Source organism: Microtus oregoni, unplaced genomic scaffold, assembly GCF_018167655.1.
Source record: "Microtus oregoni isolate MIOR12 unplaced genomic scaffold, Mior012 000023F_ref0000262, whole genome shotgun sequence".
Classification (NCBI taxonomy): domain Eukaryota; kingdom Metazoa; phylum Chordata; class Mammalia; order Rodentia; family Cricetidae; genus Microtus; species Microtus oregoni.
The window spans coordinates 3125681-3143537 of NW_024543082.1; the positions used below are offsets into that span (position 1 = coordinate 3125681).

Here is a 17857-nt window from a genome sequence, read left to right on the forward strand (position 1 = left end):
AGCTTTAGTGTGCAATGTGCAATGCCCACATTGGATGGCTCCCAACCAGCACTCGGGTTCCAGGGGACCCAGTGCTCTGCTGGCTGCCATAGGCGCGCGCGCGCACACACACACACACACACACACACACACACACACACACGTAAAAATAAAAAAGAAATCTTTTTTTAAAAGTTTTTAAAAGTCATCCTTGAGTATGAGATCAGTCTGTGCTTCATATGACCCCACCTCGAAAATTAGAAAAGATCCCAGCACTCAAGAGGCAGAGGCAGGTGGAGCTTGGTGAGGTCAAAGCCAGCCTGGTCTAAATAGTGAGTTCCAGTACAGCCAAAGCAATGTAGTGAGACCCTGTCTCCAAAAGCAAAACCAAGCAAAACAAGATTCATATTGACAGAAGGAAGGTTGAGAGTTGGTGAGGACCTCAAAGAGGCTGAAGCCCTCCAAGGTGACTTCCTGGTTTCCTACCCTTGAGGGCACTCGGTTCTGTAAGGGGATTGTGTGAAGGTATTCTGTGTTCTGTGAATGGAAGCTGCAGCTCTCAGAAGTCCTGCATGTGTTACTCTCTGGTTTGCCTGGCTGTCAAGTGTTGGGAATTCTGCATACATTGAATTCTGGGACATTCTGGGGTCCTTTGTGGAAGGTGAGGGATAAGTCTTCCTGATCCAACACCAGTCTCTAATTCTAGATTGTCTAAGGCTTAGTTAGCATCAGGGTGCTCCAGTACTGGTCATTCCTCCCTCCAATGAGGAACATTGGTGAGGTCAAAAAGCCTGGTGGTTTCTCTTGCAGTTCCTTTCTCCTAGAATGAATAACTTTTTCATGCTTTTTAATTGAGTCCACCAGCGATAGTAAGACAGTCGAAAGCCACTAGTGGGGTTTTAATTGTTGTCTGGCTTTCAGCCTCGGACAGCCTTCCCCGGTCACCCAGCAGTTCCAGGTCAGAAGGAGGAATCACCGTTTCTCAGACAGAGAGTGGAATATCCCCAGGCTTCCTGGAGACGGCAAGGGAACTCCCAGAAGAAGGGACTGTGCACACACAAGTGGCTGGCATTTGGGTTTCCAGCCAAGCCTCCCTTCCTGATTTGGAACTCAGGGAACCAACCATGTTCTCCCAGAAGAGAAATTCATCAGGCCAGGAGCATTCTGAGCTGCGGTTCCCTCGTACCCAGAGTCAACCACCTCCCTCAGGCCATCCCTCCTGTGAGTATTCCTGCCCCAGTTTACCCCTCCAATTTCAAAATAACCCCAAATCTATGTATATACCTAGCTGGCTAGTGCTAAGTGTCCGGCTAAGAGGAAGCAAAGGGAGATTTAAAAGCCATTTCTTCAATGCCAAGTGCTTTGGTTGGAAGTACAGTCTATGTCATTTCTCTCAGTATTGAGGTTCATGCTCAAAGTATGTTTTAACTGTATGTGGAGGAAAATATCAGCCCGTCTGGTGGCTGCTGTGCTCCCCACCTCCTTTCTCCCCCTTTTCTTTTCCTCCCCTTCTCTGTACACACATACAACAAAGATTAGGCGTGACTGATGCGTGCACCCACAGAGGAGGCCACACGCTAGGGTGGCTAAAATGTGAGCCGGACACTGCTGTACCCTTTGATTAGCAGTTTGAGTTTTGTTTGTTTATTTTCGCAAACACAGCTTCTTTGATGGCGGAGAAAATAGGTTCGTAATTTTTCCTGGCATTGTTTCGAGAGAAAGAGCCTACACAGTACAGGTGTTTGCCTGGCTTTAATGAGGCGCCGCGGCTGTAGAGAACCGCCCTGTCCCATCCTGCCAGGCCACGTCCTGCGCACCAGCCTCAGCTAGGCTGCTCTGCTCCACGAGCACTTCTCCACTCTGCCAGGCCCCTGTGCTGCACGCTTGTCGTTGTGGCTCCTCAGATGCCTGCCTGCCTAGATATCTAATCCTCTCAGGGACACTGCAATCTTCAGTAGTTAAAAATTGGGGCCTCGCGTGTGCCCAGGTTCCCCCAGGACGCACATCCTGCCAGGAGCCAAAAGATGCTGTAAACTGCCCCTCTGTGAGCTGCTCAGGTTTTTTTTTTTAATTTTTTTTTTAAGATTTATTTATTTATTATGTATAGAGTGTTCTGTCTGCATGTATGCCTGCAGGCCAGAAGAGGGCACCAGATCTCATTACAGATGGTTGTGAGCCACCATGTGGTTGCTGGGAATTGAACTCAGGTCCTCTGGAAGAGCAGTCAGTGCTCTCAACCTCTGAGCCATCTCTCCAGCCCCCTCAGGTTGTTTTTTAACCCCAGGGCAAGACAGAGTAGAAAGATCTGTGCTTAAGTCAGAGGGGGTTTTGTAATTTTTTTTAAATAGATATAGCATTTTATTTATTCTTTGAGAATTCCATGCATGCATACAGTATGTTTTAGTCATGTTTGGCTCTCTCCCATAAGCACTGTCCAACTCCTCCAGACTCCTCCCAGATCGCCACCATCTCATACCTTCGTGTCCATCCGTTCCCTCTCCCCTCTCTATGGGTCACTCCTTGCTGTCCATAAATGCATGGGTGTGCGGCCATTCACTGGAGCACGGTCAGCCTACCAGGGACCACACCTCTTAAAGAAAACTGACTCTCCTCTTCAAGCAACCCTCATGTATTAATAGTACCCCAGCTTGGGGTGGGGATTGACGTGCCGTTCTGCCAACCATGAAGGCAGAGGTTTCTTAAAATATTTCTGCAAGACTGGGAGTTGGGGTTTATGTCATCAAAGCAACAACTGAGCCCAGAGGCCTTCTCCAGACAACCCTTTTAAAGGGGCAGTCTGCTTGCCTAGGCTTGGCGTGCAGTTCTCTACTGTTGGGTGTGGACAGAATTCATGGTTCGTGTTTGCAGGAGATTGCTTTTTAAGATTATTCGTAAGTGTTCTGGAGAGAGGGCTCAGTGGTTTAGAGTCCTTCCTGCTCTTCCAGAGAACCCGAGTTTGCTTCCTAGCACCTATATCAGGTGTCCCTGAAGTTACAAATGTCAGTAACTCGAGGTCCCAGGGATCAGATGTCCTCTTCTGGGCATCCACAGGTACATTCACACAAATGCTTGCATCTGCATGGACAAAAAAAAAAAATCTTAAAAAAAGAAAAATTATTCATGGGCTGTCAATATATATATTGACAGGGCTTACCCTGTACTCCTGACATTCTTGGAATAGCTGTCCTCCGAGGACAGTGGTTCTCAACCTTCCAAATGCTGAAACCCTTTCATTTAGTTTCTCATGTTGTGATGACCCTCAACCAAAAAATTTGCTGCCATTATAAATTATCACATAAAGATCTTTTTTTTCCCGATGGTCTTAGGTGACCCCTGTGAAAGGGTTGTTCAACCTCCCGAAGGTGTCACAACCCACAAGTTGAGAATTACTGTTCTAGAAACTTCCATTTCTAATTTTTGGAGTTTCACTGTCTTTCATAGTCCTTGAGTCTTACTGAAGATTTCTCTTCCTTGGTGACCTGGGTGTCTGGCCACCCTCTAAAGTGGCCACTAGAGAGGACTTGGCGCAGAGGACATACCCTGCTGCCTGAGGCCAAAGAGGAAACAAACTCCTTCTCTATTTGGTTCTCTCTCTCTCTCTCTCTCTCTCTCTCTCTCTCTCTCTCTCATTAGCCTGGCACCTCCAGGCTTGCAAACTCTGTATACCTCTCCTTCTACTTGAATGGAAATCTTGAGGTTCTGCTGTCTGTTTCTGAGTCCATGATACAGGAGCAACAGGCATATAGGCAAGAATGCCACCGGGGAACCAGCAGGACCTGCCACGGCAGACTTGGAGTCAACCCTTCTGGCTGGCCAGCTCAGTGAACGAAGACAAGCAATGGAGTACTGGGGATGAGTGTGTGCCTGGGGGGGGGGGGGTTCTGGCCATGTGACCTATGGAAAAGTCCAATGCTCAGACCAGTCAGGTTAGTGATGCCCCTCATAGGGTGTGCACACAGGTGATAAACTAAGGGCATTGCAGGGATTAGATGATCTGAAAGGTGGCAGCATTGGGTGGTCCATTCATAGGCTGACAACTGGGCCTCCTTTACTGCTCCCTAGCTACACAAGCATGTGGTGCTGGTTGGGTTTTGGTCAACTTGACACAAACTAGGGTTATCTGGGAAGAAGCAATAGAAAAAAGCTTTCATCAGATTGGCCTGTAGGCCAATCTGTCGGGCATTTTTTTTTCTACTGATTGATGTAGAAGGGACCCACTGTGGGTGGTCCCACCTCCTGGGTTCTATAAGAAAGCAGGCTGAGCTAGCCATGGGAGCAAGCCAGTAAGCAGCACTGCTCCGTGGCTCTATTTCAGTTCCAGGCTCAGTGACTTTTACCTAGAACTTTAAAATAAAATAAACTGTTTCTTTTCCAAGTTACTTTTGGTCAGTGTTTTATTATAGCAACAGAATACAAACTAGAACACACTGTTCAATACAGCCTCTCCCATACCCTGGATAGCCAGGAGTTACTCTGTTTCTGAATAGAAACTGTATCTTACAGCACCAAAGCTGACCCTGGAAGATGAGCCAGGGATTACAAGAAAGCCCAAAGGCATTACTCTCCACCCTCTCCTGCTACTGTCTCTCTAGACTTTTCCATGGTCTCTTTGATGATCTCCCACTGCTGTTTGATCATGGCCTAGGGGTGGGGCTGTCAACAAAGCAACACATGGCAGGGGTGAGGAGGGGAGGAAGCTCTTCGGAAGGCAGAAATGTGTATGTTGAATTGTGTGAGAGCGACCACAATGGAGTGCTAAATTTAGTGTGAGCTTCCTGGAAATGGGGGCACTAGAGGAAGCTGGGTGGAGCAAGCAATTGTTGTCAGACAAAATAAGCCTACAGTTTAATCCATAGGCATGGATGTTTCGGGGGCAGTAATTCCAAGAGGAATATTTATATAAGGAATGCTTTCCATTGCTGGCTTGTGAGAACCATGCTAATGCTCTTTGAAGGTGACATTTTGTAGAGACTCAGTAAGAGCTGGGGTGTAATAATGGGGCTTGACTCACGGAAGTCTTTCCTGGGAGCAGCCGAGCTGATGTGGTCCAGGTAAATTGCTTTGTGGTGGTTTCACTTTGTGAAGGGAGAGAACATTAAGACCTTAAAAGATTTTGGATTCAGTCTGTCTGGTTCTACCATCAGCTGCCTCAGCTGCACTTGTGGGAAGTTCTGGACAGCAGTCAAGGTTGAGCAATGTGATGGACGCCAGAGGCTCTGGGGTTTTGTCCCGTGAGTGGAGAGGGACACACCCACACCAGGTGAACAGGCCTTCTCTCCACTGCCGGTTACAAAACTAAGAACTTAGCTCAGGCCTTTTCCCAGTGGGTGGTATTCCAGCTTTTACATTTTAATTTAAAATTTTTCATGAGATTTGTTTGTTTGTTTGTTTACTGTGCAGGGGAGTGCTGGGGCCAGAGGACCACCAGGAGGAGTCAGTTCTTCTCTCTCCGTCACATAGGACACCCCTGTGTGTGTGTCCAAAGTTCCATGGCCTTGCTGAGCCATCTCACCAGCTGGCTTTTCCTGCCCCTCTTCCTTTTCTCCTTTTGCCTTTCCTGGTTCAAACTCAGGTTTTCCCTTTCTGAATGGCTGCTTCAGGGTGGCCATCCGAGAGTGACCGCTCATGCCAGCTTGCTGATAAGAAACGTAATGCATTTCCTCATAGCTTCTGGAGCAGGTGTCTACGCAGGAGCATGAGCAATATGTATGAGCCACTCAGACGACCGCTCCCATTTTCATTTGATGCGCTGCTTTGCAGGAGTATTTACACAACTGTACCCTGAGGACTAAGTGAGTTGCGCATATCTTAGGGCCGGCCGTGCTGGAGGACGCAGTTGCTCACTTCATGGTAGCACCTTGCTTGGTTTAGTTGTTTTTTTAATTACTTATTTATGTTTTAATGTTCATTGATGGTTTTGCCTGCATGTCTATGGGAGGGTGTTAGAGCCCTGGAACTGGAGTTACAGACAGATGTGAGCTGCCATGTGGATACTGGGAATTGAACCCTGGTCCCCTGGAAGAACAGGCAATGCTGTCAACCACTGAGCCATCTCCCCAGCCACCTCTGGGTTGAGTTTTGAGACTGGATCTCACTCTGTATTTGAGATGGGCCTGGAACTTGCTCTGTGGACCACACAGGCGTCCAGCTCATGGTCTGTCTGCCTCGGCCTCCCAAGAGCACAGCAGGTGCTGTCATGTGCAACCACAGTGCAACCACCTTGTCACAGTGCTGAGATGGGAGGACAGTGTACGGCACAGCCCTGTGGGGTCGTGGGACATGGAGTTGTTTTTCTTAGTGACTCAGAGATTGTGATCATATTTCTGTGGCCGTTTATTTGTTCAGACTACCGAAATGGGCGGGCCTAGGCTTTTCAGACTAAATCCAGTGTAGCCATCACAAGTGGGGGGGGGGGGTGTTTTTAATTTGTAATTGCACGTGTGGAGGTGTATGGATGCTCGTGAGTGAAGGCGCCCTCAGAGGCCAGAAGAGGGCGTCGGACCCTCTGGTGTTAGAGTCATAGACAGTGTGAGCCACCCAGTGTGAGGGCTGCAAACCTAACTCGGGTCCTCTGAAGGAACAGAACACACTCTTATGCCAAGTCGTCTCTACCCCACCATGGTGTTTTGATAGGAATAGTGAACAAATGACATGATCTAGCTGATTAGAAATAAAAATGCTTTGAAAGCAATTTGGAGACCGTTTATGGGACATATCCTTATCCATATCCCTCCTTTCTTATATAAAGGTGGCTTTTGTTTGTGTCCCCGCATGGCTGGCTACCTTTGCACGCACATCTTTCTAGTCCCTTGTCTCTGTGGGGCCTGCGCCCCGTCTATTTTCATGGACATCCAGTAAGCAGAGCAGCAGGCTGAACCCCCGGTGTCAGGGGAGTCTATGGTTTGCACGAAAATGAAAGGAACGCTTTCTTTCCTATACTTTCTCTCTAACTATGTCTAAAATCTGTTTGGGCTTTTGGTCACAACTGCGCATAAGAATGGTCTTCAAAGGATGATTTATAATGGCAGCTTCCCTTTTTCCCTTTTCGGAGCTATGACCGACAGCTGGAAGCCTTTCATGGTATAGGTCTCGAGAGCACTCTGTTGCTGTTGACATCAGGAGGAGAAGAAAGCAGAGAGCCTGCTTCCCTTGCCTCCACTGCTTTGCTCCCCAAGCTTTCCTGCTCCTTATTCTTGCCCTATTTACTGAGGATAGCTGTGGTGCCGGGATTTGAACTCGGGGCCTCACACATGCTAAGTGAGTTCTCAGCCATTGAGTCACATGCTCAGCCCCTTGGTGTTGGGGCTTTAAGGTACCTCTTTAGAGGTGAGTTCTTTAGTACCTCTGGCAAGTTTCCCAGTGGCAGGAAGCTCTCAGCCAGACATCTACGAGGAGCAGACCATGCATTCTGACCAATGGTATAGAACTGAATTCTTGAGACTCTTGACAGCTATCTGAGGACAGCCATCTGTTTCACTGATCAGAAAAAGCTGTTCCCAGCCTAGCGTCTTTGGTCTCCTAAAGTGCCCTATGGTTTGGAGACATCTCTAAAGCTTAGTGAGAGGAACTAACTACAATAATGAAGTCTGCTTCTAGGTGAAATTACATCAAATCCCTGGGGAAATAACACACTCTCCTGTTAGTAGTTCTGTTAATGAATGTAGTTTGAATAATGTTTCAAAGCCAAAGCTTTATGGTGGCCATGATTTGGGGAATAATAAAGAGCCTTTGGTGGTGACCATGTTGGGAACTACTGTCGCAGGCCAGCAATGTCTTGACTGTGTTCTCAAGAGCCCCGGTGCTGACCGAGCAGCTGCACACCCTGTACTGGCTCAAATTTGGTTCATGGTATGGATGGGATTTTTAACCTATGGTAGCATTTGAACAAAAGGGTTACAGTGCTGAAAAGACAAACCAGCAGCAACAACTTTATCACAGTGGTCCATGGTGTGCAATTCTTACGCTGTGGAATGCAGCCCCTATATAGAAAAATAAAACAAATTATTGCTTCGTCTGGGTTTCTCCTGTCTTCCTTTTCGCTTGCCTAGAAAACTTAATTTCTGCGTGTGAGTGCTCTGACTCCATCTCTAGCCAGCTCAGTGGGACTTAGAACTGGTGAGGTGAAGAAGAAGGAGGGTCTCTACTTGCGCTTGTGTGGATCAACATGATGCAAGCGTATGTTCTCTGTTACATCCACGGTGTACAGATTCACGCATCAAATACAATGAACATTATTTGTACTTAGACAGAATCCCAATTTCCTTAGCCATTCAAGTAGTTTTGAAGCATGTCTTCTGTTTTAGCTTCTAGAAGTATAAAGAATTTTACCGACTCCGCTAATCTCCAAAGCCCGTCAGTCACTCAGACAAAGAGTACACATGTCACCAACACATTCACTGATGGTATCACCAGAATGCTCCGGTCTTTGACTGTCGGCGTGGAACCCTTAAATGAGACAGAGAGCTTGCCTGCACATTCCAGAATTGCCGTAACATCAGCCTCAGTCCCTTCTCCGCCCTCTGTGGGTGACTCCAGGACAGACAGCAGACTCACTGAGAGGCCTGGAGACGGAGAAGGCTTTGAGCCATCTATAGAAAATAGAGTTGGAATTCCATCCATACACTGGCAAAGTGATTCTCCCAGTAAGTAACTCACCTTTATTTGGCTTGTGGACATTTTCTATAGTTGGGTGCTTTTAGGGGGTCTCTTCCAGGCAAAAGACAAAAGTGTGTCCTTGATGACGTCAGATCCTTTCCTGCTAGATCACATGATTGCATTTTTATCTTTGGGTGTGGACAATGCCATCCCTAAGATGAGACCATTAAGACCCGGAAGGCTTAAATAAAGCAAGCACAGCTTACTCAGCAGAGTGGAGACCTCAGCCTTGGGGCTGTCATAGTTTGGTCCCTCTTCATACCGTCATGTCATCTTCAAACCCTGGCCTGCCCTTTACAGCTGCTTCAGCAATTTTTGTGTATAGATCATCTCTATAAATAAGTTGTCAGGCGTAAATATATTTCCCAAATTCATAGTTTTGCTTACTCCTTATAGTTTATTTTACTGTACATCAGAAGTAGAAGAATGTTTGCCAGTATTCCAGCTGTTTTTTTTTTTTTAGAAAAACACTCTGTATAATATGTGTGCACACTGAACTTGTTGGCTGTAACGACTCCTTCATTGAGCTACTTTTCAAGGGACAGAGTTAAACATTTAAGCCTATAGATTAGTTTGCTGCTCTCAAGTCTCCTGTCCAGAACTTTTATTTTTAATATTACTATATTGCTGCCATCTGATGATTTTAGGAAAATTTAGAACATGGTAATGCTCGTAGGGTGAACCATATAAACACCATCCAAGATTCTTGGGCAGAGAGAAGCTTGCCTAGCAGGGATGCCATCTTAGCTGTTAGCATCTTTTCCAGGTCCACTAACGGCCTCCCTCTACCCCAATATCCTACAGCCTTTGGAGGACATCAGCTCGCCGGCAGCCCCGAAGCAGGAAATGGCAGTGCCACGCCTCTGACTGAGGTAGCTTTTAGGCCAGTCCCCTCCATTGCTGATGGAGCGAGCACAGGACAGTGGTTCCCCGCCAAGAGCAAATCATCTACAGATACCTCAGAGAGCTCTGCTTCACATCCAGACACGAGGAGCCCTTGGGTTCGGACTCCGTTCTCACACACTGCACAGCAGCCCCGAGGTGGTGGCTCACGGCTGGGTAGGAAGAATTTCTCAGAGTCTTCATCTTCAGCTTCCTCAGAAAGTCTGGATTCCTCAGCCACACGTGGAGAACATTCAAGTGAGTTCTTATTGTGTGGAAGTATGCCACGGGGACTTCGGATATGTCTGGTCCTTTAATCTTCTGAAGCCTGTGCTAGGAAAGTAATTTTACTGATCCCAGGCCATTCTCTTAGCTGGTTAATACAAATATACATGTCACATCCTTTTTATATATCTCAACCCTTTTTCTAGAGTGTATATATGTGCATATATACGTGTTCAGGTACATACGTGCAAATGGAGGCCAGCAGTCAACCTCCGGTGTGTACCTAAAAAGCTAGTCTCTCACTTGTCCTAGGGGCTCACTGATTAAATAAGGCTGCCATGCTCAGCTTTTGAAGGTGCTAAGGATTTGAGCTCAGGTCCTCATGTTTACACAGCAAATGCTTTCCAGACTGTGCCCTCTCCCCAGCCCCACATCTAAGGAGCCTTTGATGCCTCTTCTTCTCATACAGAACTTGGGGCTTCTGTGTCCACGCCCTCCCATGGTATATAGTCTGCCCCAAACCCCAGTACCTCCTAATCACAGAACTTATGAACTCTTCCTGTGAAAGCAATCATATCATATATGGCCTTTTGTGTTTTTAATTTTACATGGCTTCAAGGTTCATCAGGTATGTATCTGTCCTTCCGACTAATATTCCACCAGGGATGCACTGTTTTTAATAGTGTCCCTATGATTGTTCAGAGACACATTTTATGCTGAGACATGCGGTCTTAGAATGACCAAGATATAGATTTATTACTTTTTGAGACAGTGTTTCTCTGTGTAGCAGCTCTGGCTGTCCTGGAACTCATTCTGTAGAGCAGGCTGGCCTCGAACTCACAGAGATCCACCTGTCTCTGCTTCCCTAGTGCTGGGATGAAGGCGTGCGCCACTATCACTGCCTGGCTAGGAATATCCTTTTTAAGCCTTTGAGAGACTGCCAAAGGATTTTCCAAAGTAACTGTGTGAGTGTCTGTGTGTATACACATACGGAGAGAGCGGTATAGATTTACATTTCCCAGTTCACTCTCCTAATGATAACGAACATGTGTTCGTATAGTCATTGCCTGCGTGTATCTTCTTTGATGTCTATTTGAACGTTTTGACTATTTTTAAATTAAGCTATCATTTTTCTCATTGACTATAAAGGCATTGTGCATATCCTGGACTCTAGTCCCTTTGATTTGTATAATTCATGGACACTTCCTTCCATTCTGTGATTGTCATTTTTACTTTTTGTTGTTGTTGTTTTGTTTTGTTGTTTTTGGTTTTTGAGACAAGGTTTCTCTGTAGCTTTGGAGTCTGTCTTGGAACTAGCTCTGTAGGCCAGCCAGGCTGGCCTTGAACTCACAGAGATCCACCTACCTCTGCCTCCGAAGTGCCGGGATTAGAGGCATGTACCATCACTGCCTGGCCATTTTTACTTTAAAAAAAATTATTTGCTTTTATTTCCACCTGACTATATGTCTATGTGAAGGTGTCATATTCTCTGGAACTAGACAGTTGTGAACTGCCATGTAGGGGCTTGGAATCGAACCCAGGTCCTCTAGAAGAGCAGCCAATGTTCTTAACCACTGAGCCATCTCTCCAGCCCATCATTTTTACTTTTTTGTTTTGTTTTGTTTTTTCGAGACAGGGTTTCTCTGTGGTTTTTGGAGCCTGTCCTGGAACTAGCTCTGTAGACCAGGCTGGTCTCGAACTCACAGAGATCCGCCTGCCTCTGCCTCCCGAGTGCTGGGATTAAAGGCGTGCGCCACCACCGCCCGGCCATTTTTACTTTTTTGATGATATGATTGGAGCATGAAAGTTTTTAATTTTGGTGAAGTCTAATATGAACATTTTAGAACATTTGGTTTTCTGTTTTATTTATTTATTTTTGTTGTTTTATTCTTTTTAAATAATGTTTTTGAGTAATTTTTGAAAACGATTCCCCAGTGGTTTTGTCGTCATAAAGTAGGTACTCATGAAAGCAAACAAGGTTATCATTACATGCAAAAGCGTCTGATCATGAAAGAATCAAACACATGTATGAGCCTGGTGTGGTAGTGCACACCTTTTAAATCAAGCACTCAGGAGGCAGAGGCAGGACTTTGTAGTGAATCTCGGAGTTCAAGGTCAGCCTGTTCTACATAGCCATTGGACAGCCAGGACTACATGGTGAGACCCTGTCTTCAAAAAGAAAAGGAAGGAAGGAAGGAAGGAAGGACAAATGTGGGGAGAAGATGTATATGTTCTTTTATCTCTTTCCTGAGAAATATCATTTTCCACTCTCACCACTACAGGGCCCAGGATTTTTGCCTTCTCAAAGCAAGACCATGGAACCCTGAGTTGTGAGACTTGAATTCAGGGTCTTGTACACAGTAGGCAACACTCATGCTGACCCTGTGCTGTGCCCTAGCACGGTCTTTGGTTCCTTCCAGAGCTTTTCTGTTTTACATCTCTCAGGACACTTCCCTCTGTGGGTGATGCTGCATTGGTTCATATGGAAAATACGATAAGACTTTTGGGTGATAAAAATCTAGGTGGGGCTGCAGAGGGAGGGGGGATCATATCTGGAGAGCCTGGGTGTAATTGGGGGCACCTCGTAGGAACAGGATGCCAGGTGCTGCCAGCATTACTCGGGCACAGGAATCTGTACCCACTGACTGGCAGAGGATCCCGGCAGACAGGTGGGATCGGCAAGGCTGTCTGCTGCTATGCACGGCTCTCACCATGTGCACTGCCAGGAGTCCCAAGGCTTCCCACTTTTCCAAACTATGACAGCAGTTGCAGAGGGACACTGAGTTTGCACACCAGGAAGCCAGGTCTGGGACTTGAGAACCTGAATGGAGCCACAAGCTGTACGAATCCTTTCCAAAGACAATGGGGCCTCTGTAGTGTTGTCCAGCAGTAGTGAGTGTATGCACAGAAGTGGCCATTGTCAGTGCTGGGTGGTGTGTGGCCAACACACGATGCCTCTCTGAGGTCTTCAACTGTTCAGACGCAGCCTGACCACTGGCGTAGTCTTCACCCCGGCTACACTCCCTTCTCTGTGGCCTTTGCTATTTCTTTCTTACTTCTGAAAGTAGAGAGAAAAGACCACTCCAGAGAAGTCTTTTAGAGGTAACTGAGAAAGTCTAAGTAACCTGCTTATGAGGCCAGAGAAGAGACATGTGGGTCACTCACAGCCTCGCTCTTGACACCAATCACAGACTGGTGTTCTGGCACAATCACAGCCTTTCCCCTCAGCTCCAGTCCGGGAACTCCCTCTAGGAAGTACTCCCCTTTTAGCCGAGATAGAAACAGTCTGTACAGGCTTGGGATTACAGAAAGTCGGACTCAGACTGTCTCAATCAGCCCTGCCTGGGACCGTGGCCTCAGGAGCCAGTGCAGTCAGCTGTGATCTTTGTATAGTTGTCATGTGACTGGTGCTGTCACAGGGTAGTTTGTCTGGCTGTTAGCCTTATAGTCCTTTTGCTCAAGGCAAGAGAGAGCTTGGGGCAGAGAGTTCTTGGGTATCAAGAGTTCAGGAATTGACTCTAATGTGTCAGCTTCCCTGATCCCCAGAGTTTTTGCTGATTTACAGAAAAACAAAGGAGTACTTACAATATAACCCAAACTTACCTTTAACCCTTACGGTGGCTTTAAGAATTGTTAATGGAGTTGCAGAGATGGCACTCTGCCATTGAGTGCAGAACCACTCTTGCAGAGGACCTGAGTTCCACTACCATCACCCCAGCCAAATGGCTCATAACCATCTGTAAGTCTGGTTCCAGGGGATCTGCCGCCCTCTTCTGACCCCCTTGGGTACTGCACTCATGTTTACAAACCCACACTCAGGTACACATAATTTAAAAATAAAAATAAAGGGTCTGGAGAGATGGCTTAGTGGCTACGGGTACTTGCTATACTTCCAGAGAGTCTGGGTTCCTTTCCAGACCCCATGAGGTGGTTCACAACTGTCTGTAACTCCCAGTTCCAGGGAGTCCAGTGCCCTCTGCTAGCTTCTGCAGTCATCAGAAACACATTTATACATGTAGTAAAAACACTTATACACACCAAAAAATTAACTATTAAAATTAAAATGTAAATAAATACTGTTTTTTAAAGATTTGTTTTATTTATGCGTATGTGTGCATAGGTACATGAGTTTGGACTTTATGTTCATCATTTCTGAAAAGGATTTACTTGGTAATCTAATCATATAAGCTAGTTCTGCTGTGGCATGTGCATGCTCACAGAAATATATAAATATAAGTAAAGAGCACCAACTAAGTCCACCCTTAACCTTCATGCTATTTGACAAGGGGTTGTTTGTTTGTTCGTTTTTTTCAAGATAGGGTTTCTCTGTGTAGCTTTGGCTGTTCTAGGACTCGTTCTGTAGACCAGGCTGGCCTCAAATTCAAAGATCTGCCTGCCTCTGCATCCTGAGTGCCAGGATTAAAGACATGTGCCACTACTGCCCAGCATCCATGCTAATTTTTGACCCATGGTGACTGACATGCCACAGGCCGGGCCCTGAAGTTGCCACCAACTCCACTGGTAGAACTCTATGATTGTTATCGTGTATCGCCAAGCAGAAATCTCCGGCTGAAGGAACAGTCCTTACGGTGAATTCAGTAAGAGAGATGTCGGCCCTCTCTCTGGTCGCAGGTAGAGTCTCATGGAAGCCTCTGGGTTCCAGGGACCCAGAACGTGAGGCTAAAAGTCCTGGCCTGCACTTACCTGTCCTCTTTTCCTGCAGTTCCGGAAGACAGTGTGCTGTTGAGCTACAGCTCGGACCCGGCAGGGAGCACTTCAGGGGTGCGGTCCCCACACATGCTCACGTCTACGATGCTCACCCGGAGCGGGGAGCGCACGCTGCGGTCCCTCGGACTCTCACACGCCGCTACGCACCCCGTGCACCCCACTCTGCGTGGGAACGTGACGGAGCACGCGGGCCTGCTGTCCCGGGCACCTACCCTTGGAGGTGTGTTTTCCCACAGCCGCATTCCTTGACTGTAGATTCACTCACAGGCCTGGGATGGTTAGGTTGGCTGGCAACCCAAAAAGTAGCTTATAGCTCATTAGGAAAAAAACCCTTCTGGGGTCCCCCACCGCAGGAAGGGCTCCCACCCCCATTGCCTCAGTCTTGCTTGAAGTATTTGGGATGACATCTGCCTGAGAGGTTAACTGTGGCGAAGGCTTTCTCCCAGGAAGAAATACCTCATTACACAGAGTGGAAAGTTGGGAGCGGTTTCCTTTTTCCATTTGATAATGGTAATTACTGCTTGGGATCTTGGGAGGTTTTCCACGGCAATTTGCTTTTATTAAAAAAGAGCACGAGGAAGGGCTTTGGAAACACTCCCTGTTTTTAGGCTCCCCACTTCTCCATTATTCCCACGTAGTCACTGCAGCTGGACCTCACGGGTGGGATCTCCTCTGGACCGACCCTGACTGTTAGTCTTCCAGTACCGTCATGACCGACAGTGCTTCCCAGGAGAAGTCATCTTTCAGAGACAATATCCCTCTTACTTAAGTTCATGGATAAGTCATGAAGACTATTTTCCAGTGCCCGTCTCAAACATTTCTTGCTTGCTTGTACCAACTTTCTATTTTCTCTTTGTAGTCACTGAGCTGAACCACGGTCCAGAGCGTGGCTCAGATGCTGAACAACGGCCTTCCAGTGACCACACAGACCACGCCTATGCCTCGTCTGCTTTCACCAAAGGAGAGCGGTCGTTATTGTCCATTACAGAGAACTCTTCCTCCTCAGATACCAGCGAGAGCGCAACCTCTTCTGCTAAGATCTCAGACTCTCCACGTGTAGACTTTTCTTCTTCTCAGGGGCAGACTAAAAGAAGTAACGCGTCCTCCTACGATGGCGAACCTGCTCAGTCTTCCACCGAGTCGCTGGTTCTGCTTCCATCTAACCTTCCGTCCTCCGCATCCACCGTGAATATGCCAAACACCCTGGTTCTTGGTGCCAGCACTAAACCTTTTGAGGACCCATCCGAGTCAGAGGCCCCTTGGCCCCTTCCCTCAGAGTCACCTCCCCACCGGTTTTCAGCCACTGTGCCATCAATGGGGTCTCCCACACAGCAGCTCAAGTCTACCTCAGACACAGCCACACCCTCGTCATCCTCACCGTCACCTTTGCCTGTCTCCTTCATGGTGTCAACCCTCGCCCCAAACTCTGTCTCACAAGCAACCTTCCCACGCTCATCTTCTACCCTAGTCCCCCACAGGGCGAGGGAGCCACGTGTAACGTCGGTCCAAATGTCGACAGTGGAATCAGCCATAGCCATGTTCCCCGGTAACCAGACAGCAGACCCCAAGAACCAGAGCGCCCCACAGCCAGAGAAAGTCATCACAGAAGCACAGTCTCTGCCCACAGATCCTACCCAAGCAGTAACAATGAGCCTTCCTCCAGGGACCCCTTGGTCCCCAGCCTTAATGGGGTTCTCCACAGAGCCAGCCCTTCCAGCCACCAGCACCAGCTTAGCCCAGATGTCTCCAGCTTTGATATCTTCCACTTCCCAGACTACCCACTCTCCTGCCACCAGTCCCAGCACCCTGTCAAGCACAGAAGCTTTGACTCCGGGTGTCATAGTTGTGCACATTACCCCTGAGAAACAGCACCTGCCGACCAGTCCTGAAATTCCAGTGCCGCAGGCCTCCACGGAAGGGGCCCTCACCACAGAAGGGAACCGGGTGCAAATGGACACCACCACCTATGCTGTCCCTCTGACCACTACACCTACATCAGCGGAAGCTATCACAAAGCTTGACCATGCGGAAGAGGTCAGCCCGGTTTCACCTTCTCTCAGACCATCTTCCCCTCAAACTACAAGTGTTTCTACGGCTGGAATGTTGACGTCCAAATATACCACCGTTGCTGCTCAGAGCACCCCAGAGTCACCAACAGCGCTGTCACCTCCAGCCCCAGGTAAATGCTTCTTCTTACAAACACACACATTGACTGCTAGGTCCTGCCCGACACTGAAGCTGCAAAGGCCTTGGTGTCTGTGTAGGTGTGTCAACATGGCTAGTACAGTGTCCGCCTGATGACCTAGAATGCCTCCCATTGAAATACAAAGCATGCAGTGTGGGCAGCGTGGCCCTAATGTTCTTCTAAGATTTCCCCCAAGTTACATGACTCTGTCTGAAGAAAGAGGAGAGAACACACTTTGGCCCTGCGTGGCATGCATAGAGGATATAACTGTAGCCTACATACCCTCGCATTGTCCGAGCTTTTCAAGCATGTCTTTAACGCATCTAGGGTCAGAGGCAGGCCTGGATGTGGGTCTGGACAGTGGAGAAACTGAAAACGCAACATTAGCGGGGCTAGGATGCAGGATGGGGGCAGAGCACTTGCCTGGCGTATGCACAGTTTCCAGCAAGTTCTCCAGCGGCACCAAAGAGAAGAGCTTTAGGTGGTCTGGTAGAGGTAGGGGTGGGTTGAATGTCTGCTCTCTAGAGAGAGCTGAGAGCTTCCAAGTCAGTCAGCTCTGGGTCTTTCAGGGTCAAAGGCTGCTCTCCATCCAGGGAGACCCAGAGTTCTTTGTCTCCCCGATGCTAGTTGGTAACCAGAGGACTTCTAAGCAAAAGGACGTTCAGCAAACCTCTTCCCAGTGGCCTCTTGACTCGCGTTTCTTTCCTTGTACACAAGGTTATCTGTCCAGCCGTGCTGCAGGTACCAGTGTAAGGAAAAGAAAGCCAACCCAGGGCAAAGAACAGCAGAAGCAGGGATAGCAGGATGTGGTGCTCACAACGCCCTTGTAATTGATCCAGACTCAGGAAGGGCAAACTGCTGTTGAGGATGGCGAGACAGACGCCATCTTAAGTAAGAGGGAAAGAAGGGGACACTGTTCGATGGCTACGGCAGAGAGCTCTGTTAGTGGCACAGTAGCAATGAGTCAGTGAAGATGAACCTGGGGGCGCAGGGTCATAAGCCATCCCCCCCCTGCTAGTCTACAGTGCCCCCTTCTCAGCAATCTGAGTATGTCTAAGAAGTAAAAGATGGTTGCTTCTACAGAAAAAAAGCATCTTTATTTCTACTGACCAATACAGTCAATACCAGTCACCAGGCTCCCTTAAAGCAAGGGTTAGCTGCTACAGTTCCTGTGGACAGGGGTTTGCAGCAAATACACAGGAA

At 47.8% G+C, this 17857-nt stretch overlaps 1 protein-coding gene across 6 annotated transcripts in view; it reads left to right on the top strand.

Annotated features, from left to right (window-relative positions):
* LOC121461695 (protein HEG homolog 1-like) overlaps positions 1–17857 on the top strand; it is a 117200-nt gene that overhangs the window by 24109 nt on the left and 75234 nt on the right. For 4 of the 6 annotated variants that reach the window (XR_005976221.1, XR_005976220.1, XM_041672836.1 and 1 more), the window contains exons 3-7: positions 901–1200; positions 8283–8621; positions 9439–9774; positions 14465–14689; positions 15329–16648. Coding sequence is in view for 4 of the 6 variants with exons in the window: in XM_041672836.1 (XP_041528770.1) it covers positions 901–1200; positions 8283–8621; positions 9439–9774; positions 14465–14689; positions 15329–16648 (2520 nt within the window). In the remaining 2 variants the exon portion in view is untranslated. The remainder of the gene's footprint in view (positions 1–900; positions 1201–8282; positions 8622–9438; positions 9775–14464; positions 14690–15328; positions 16649–17857) is intronic. The other 2 variants (XM_041672835.1, XM_041672837.1) reach the window with 1 other exon arrangement.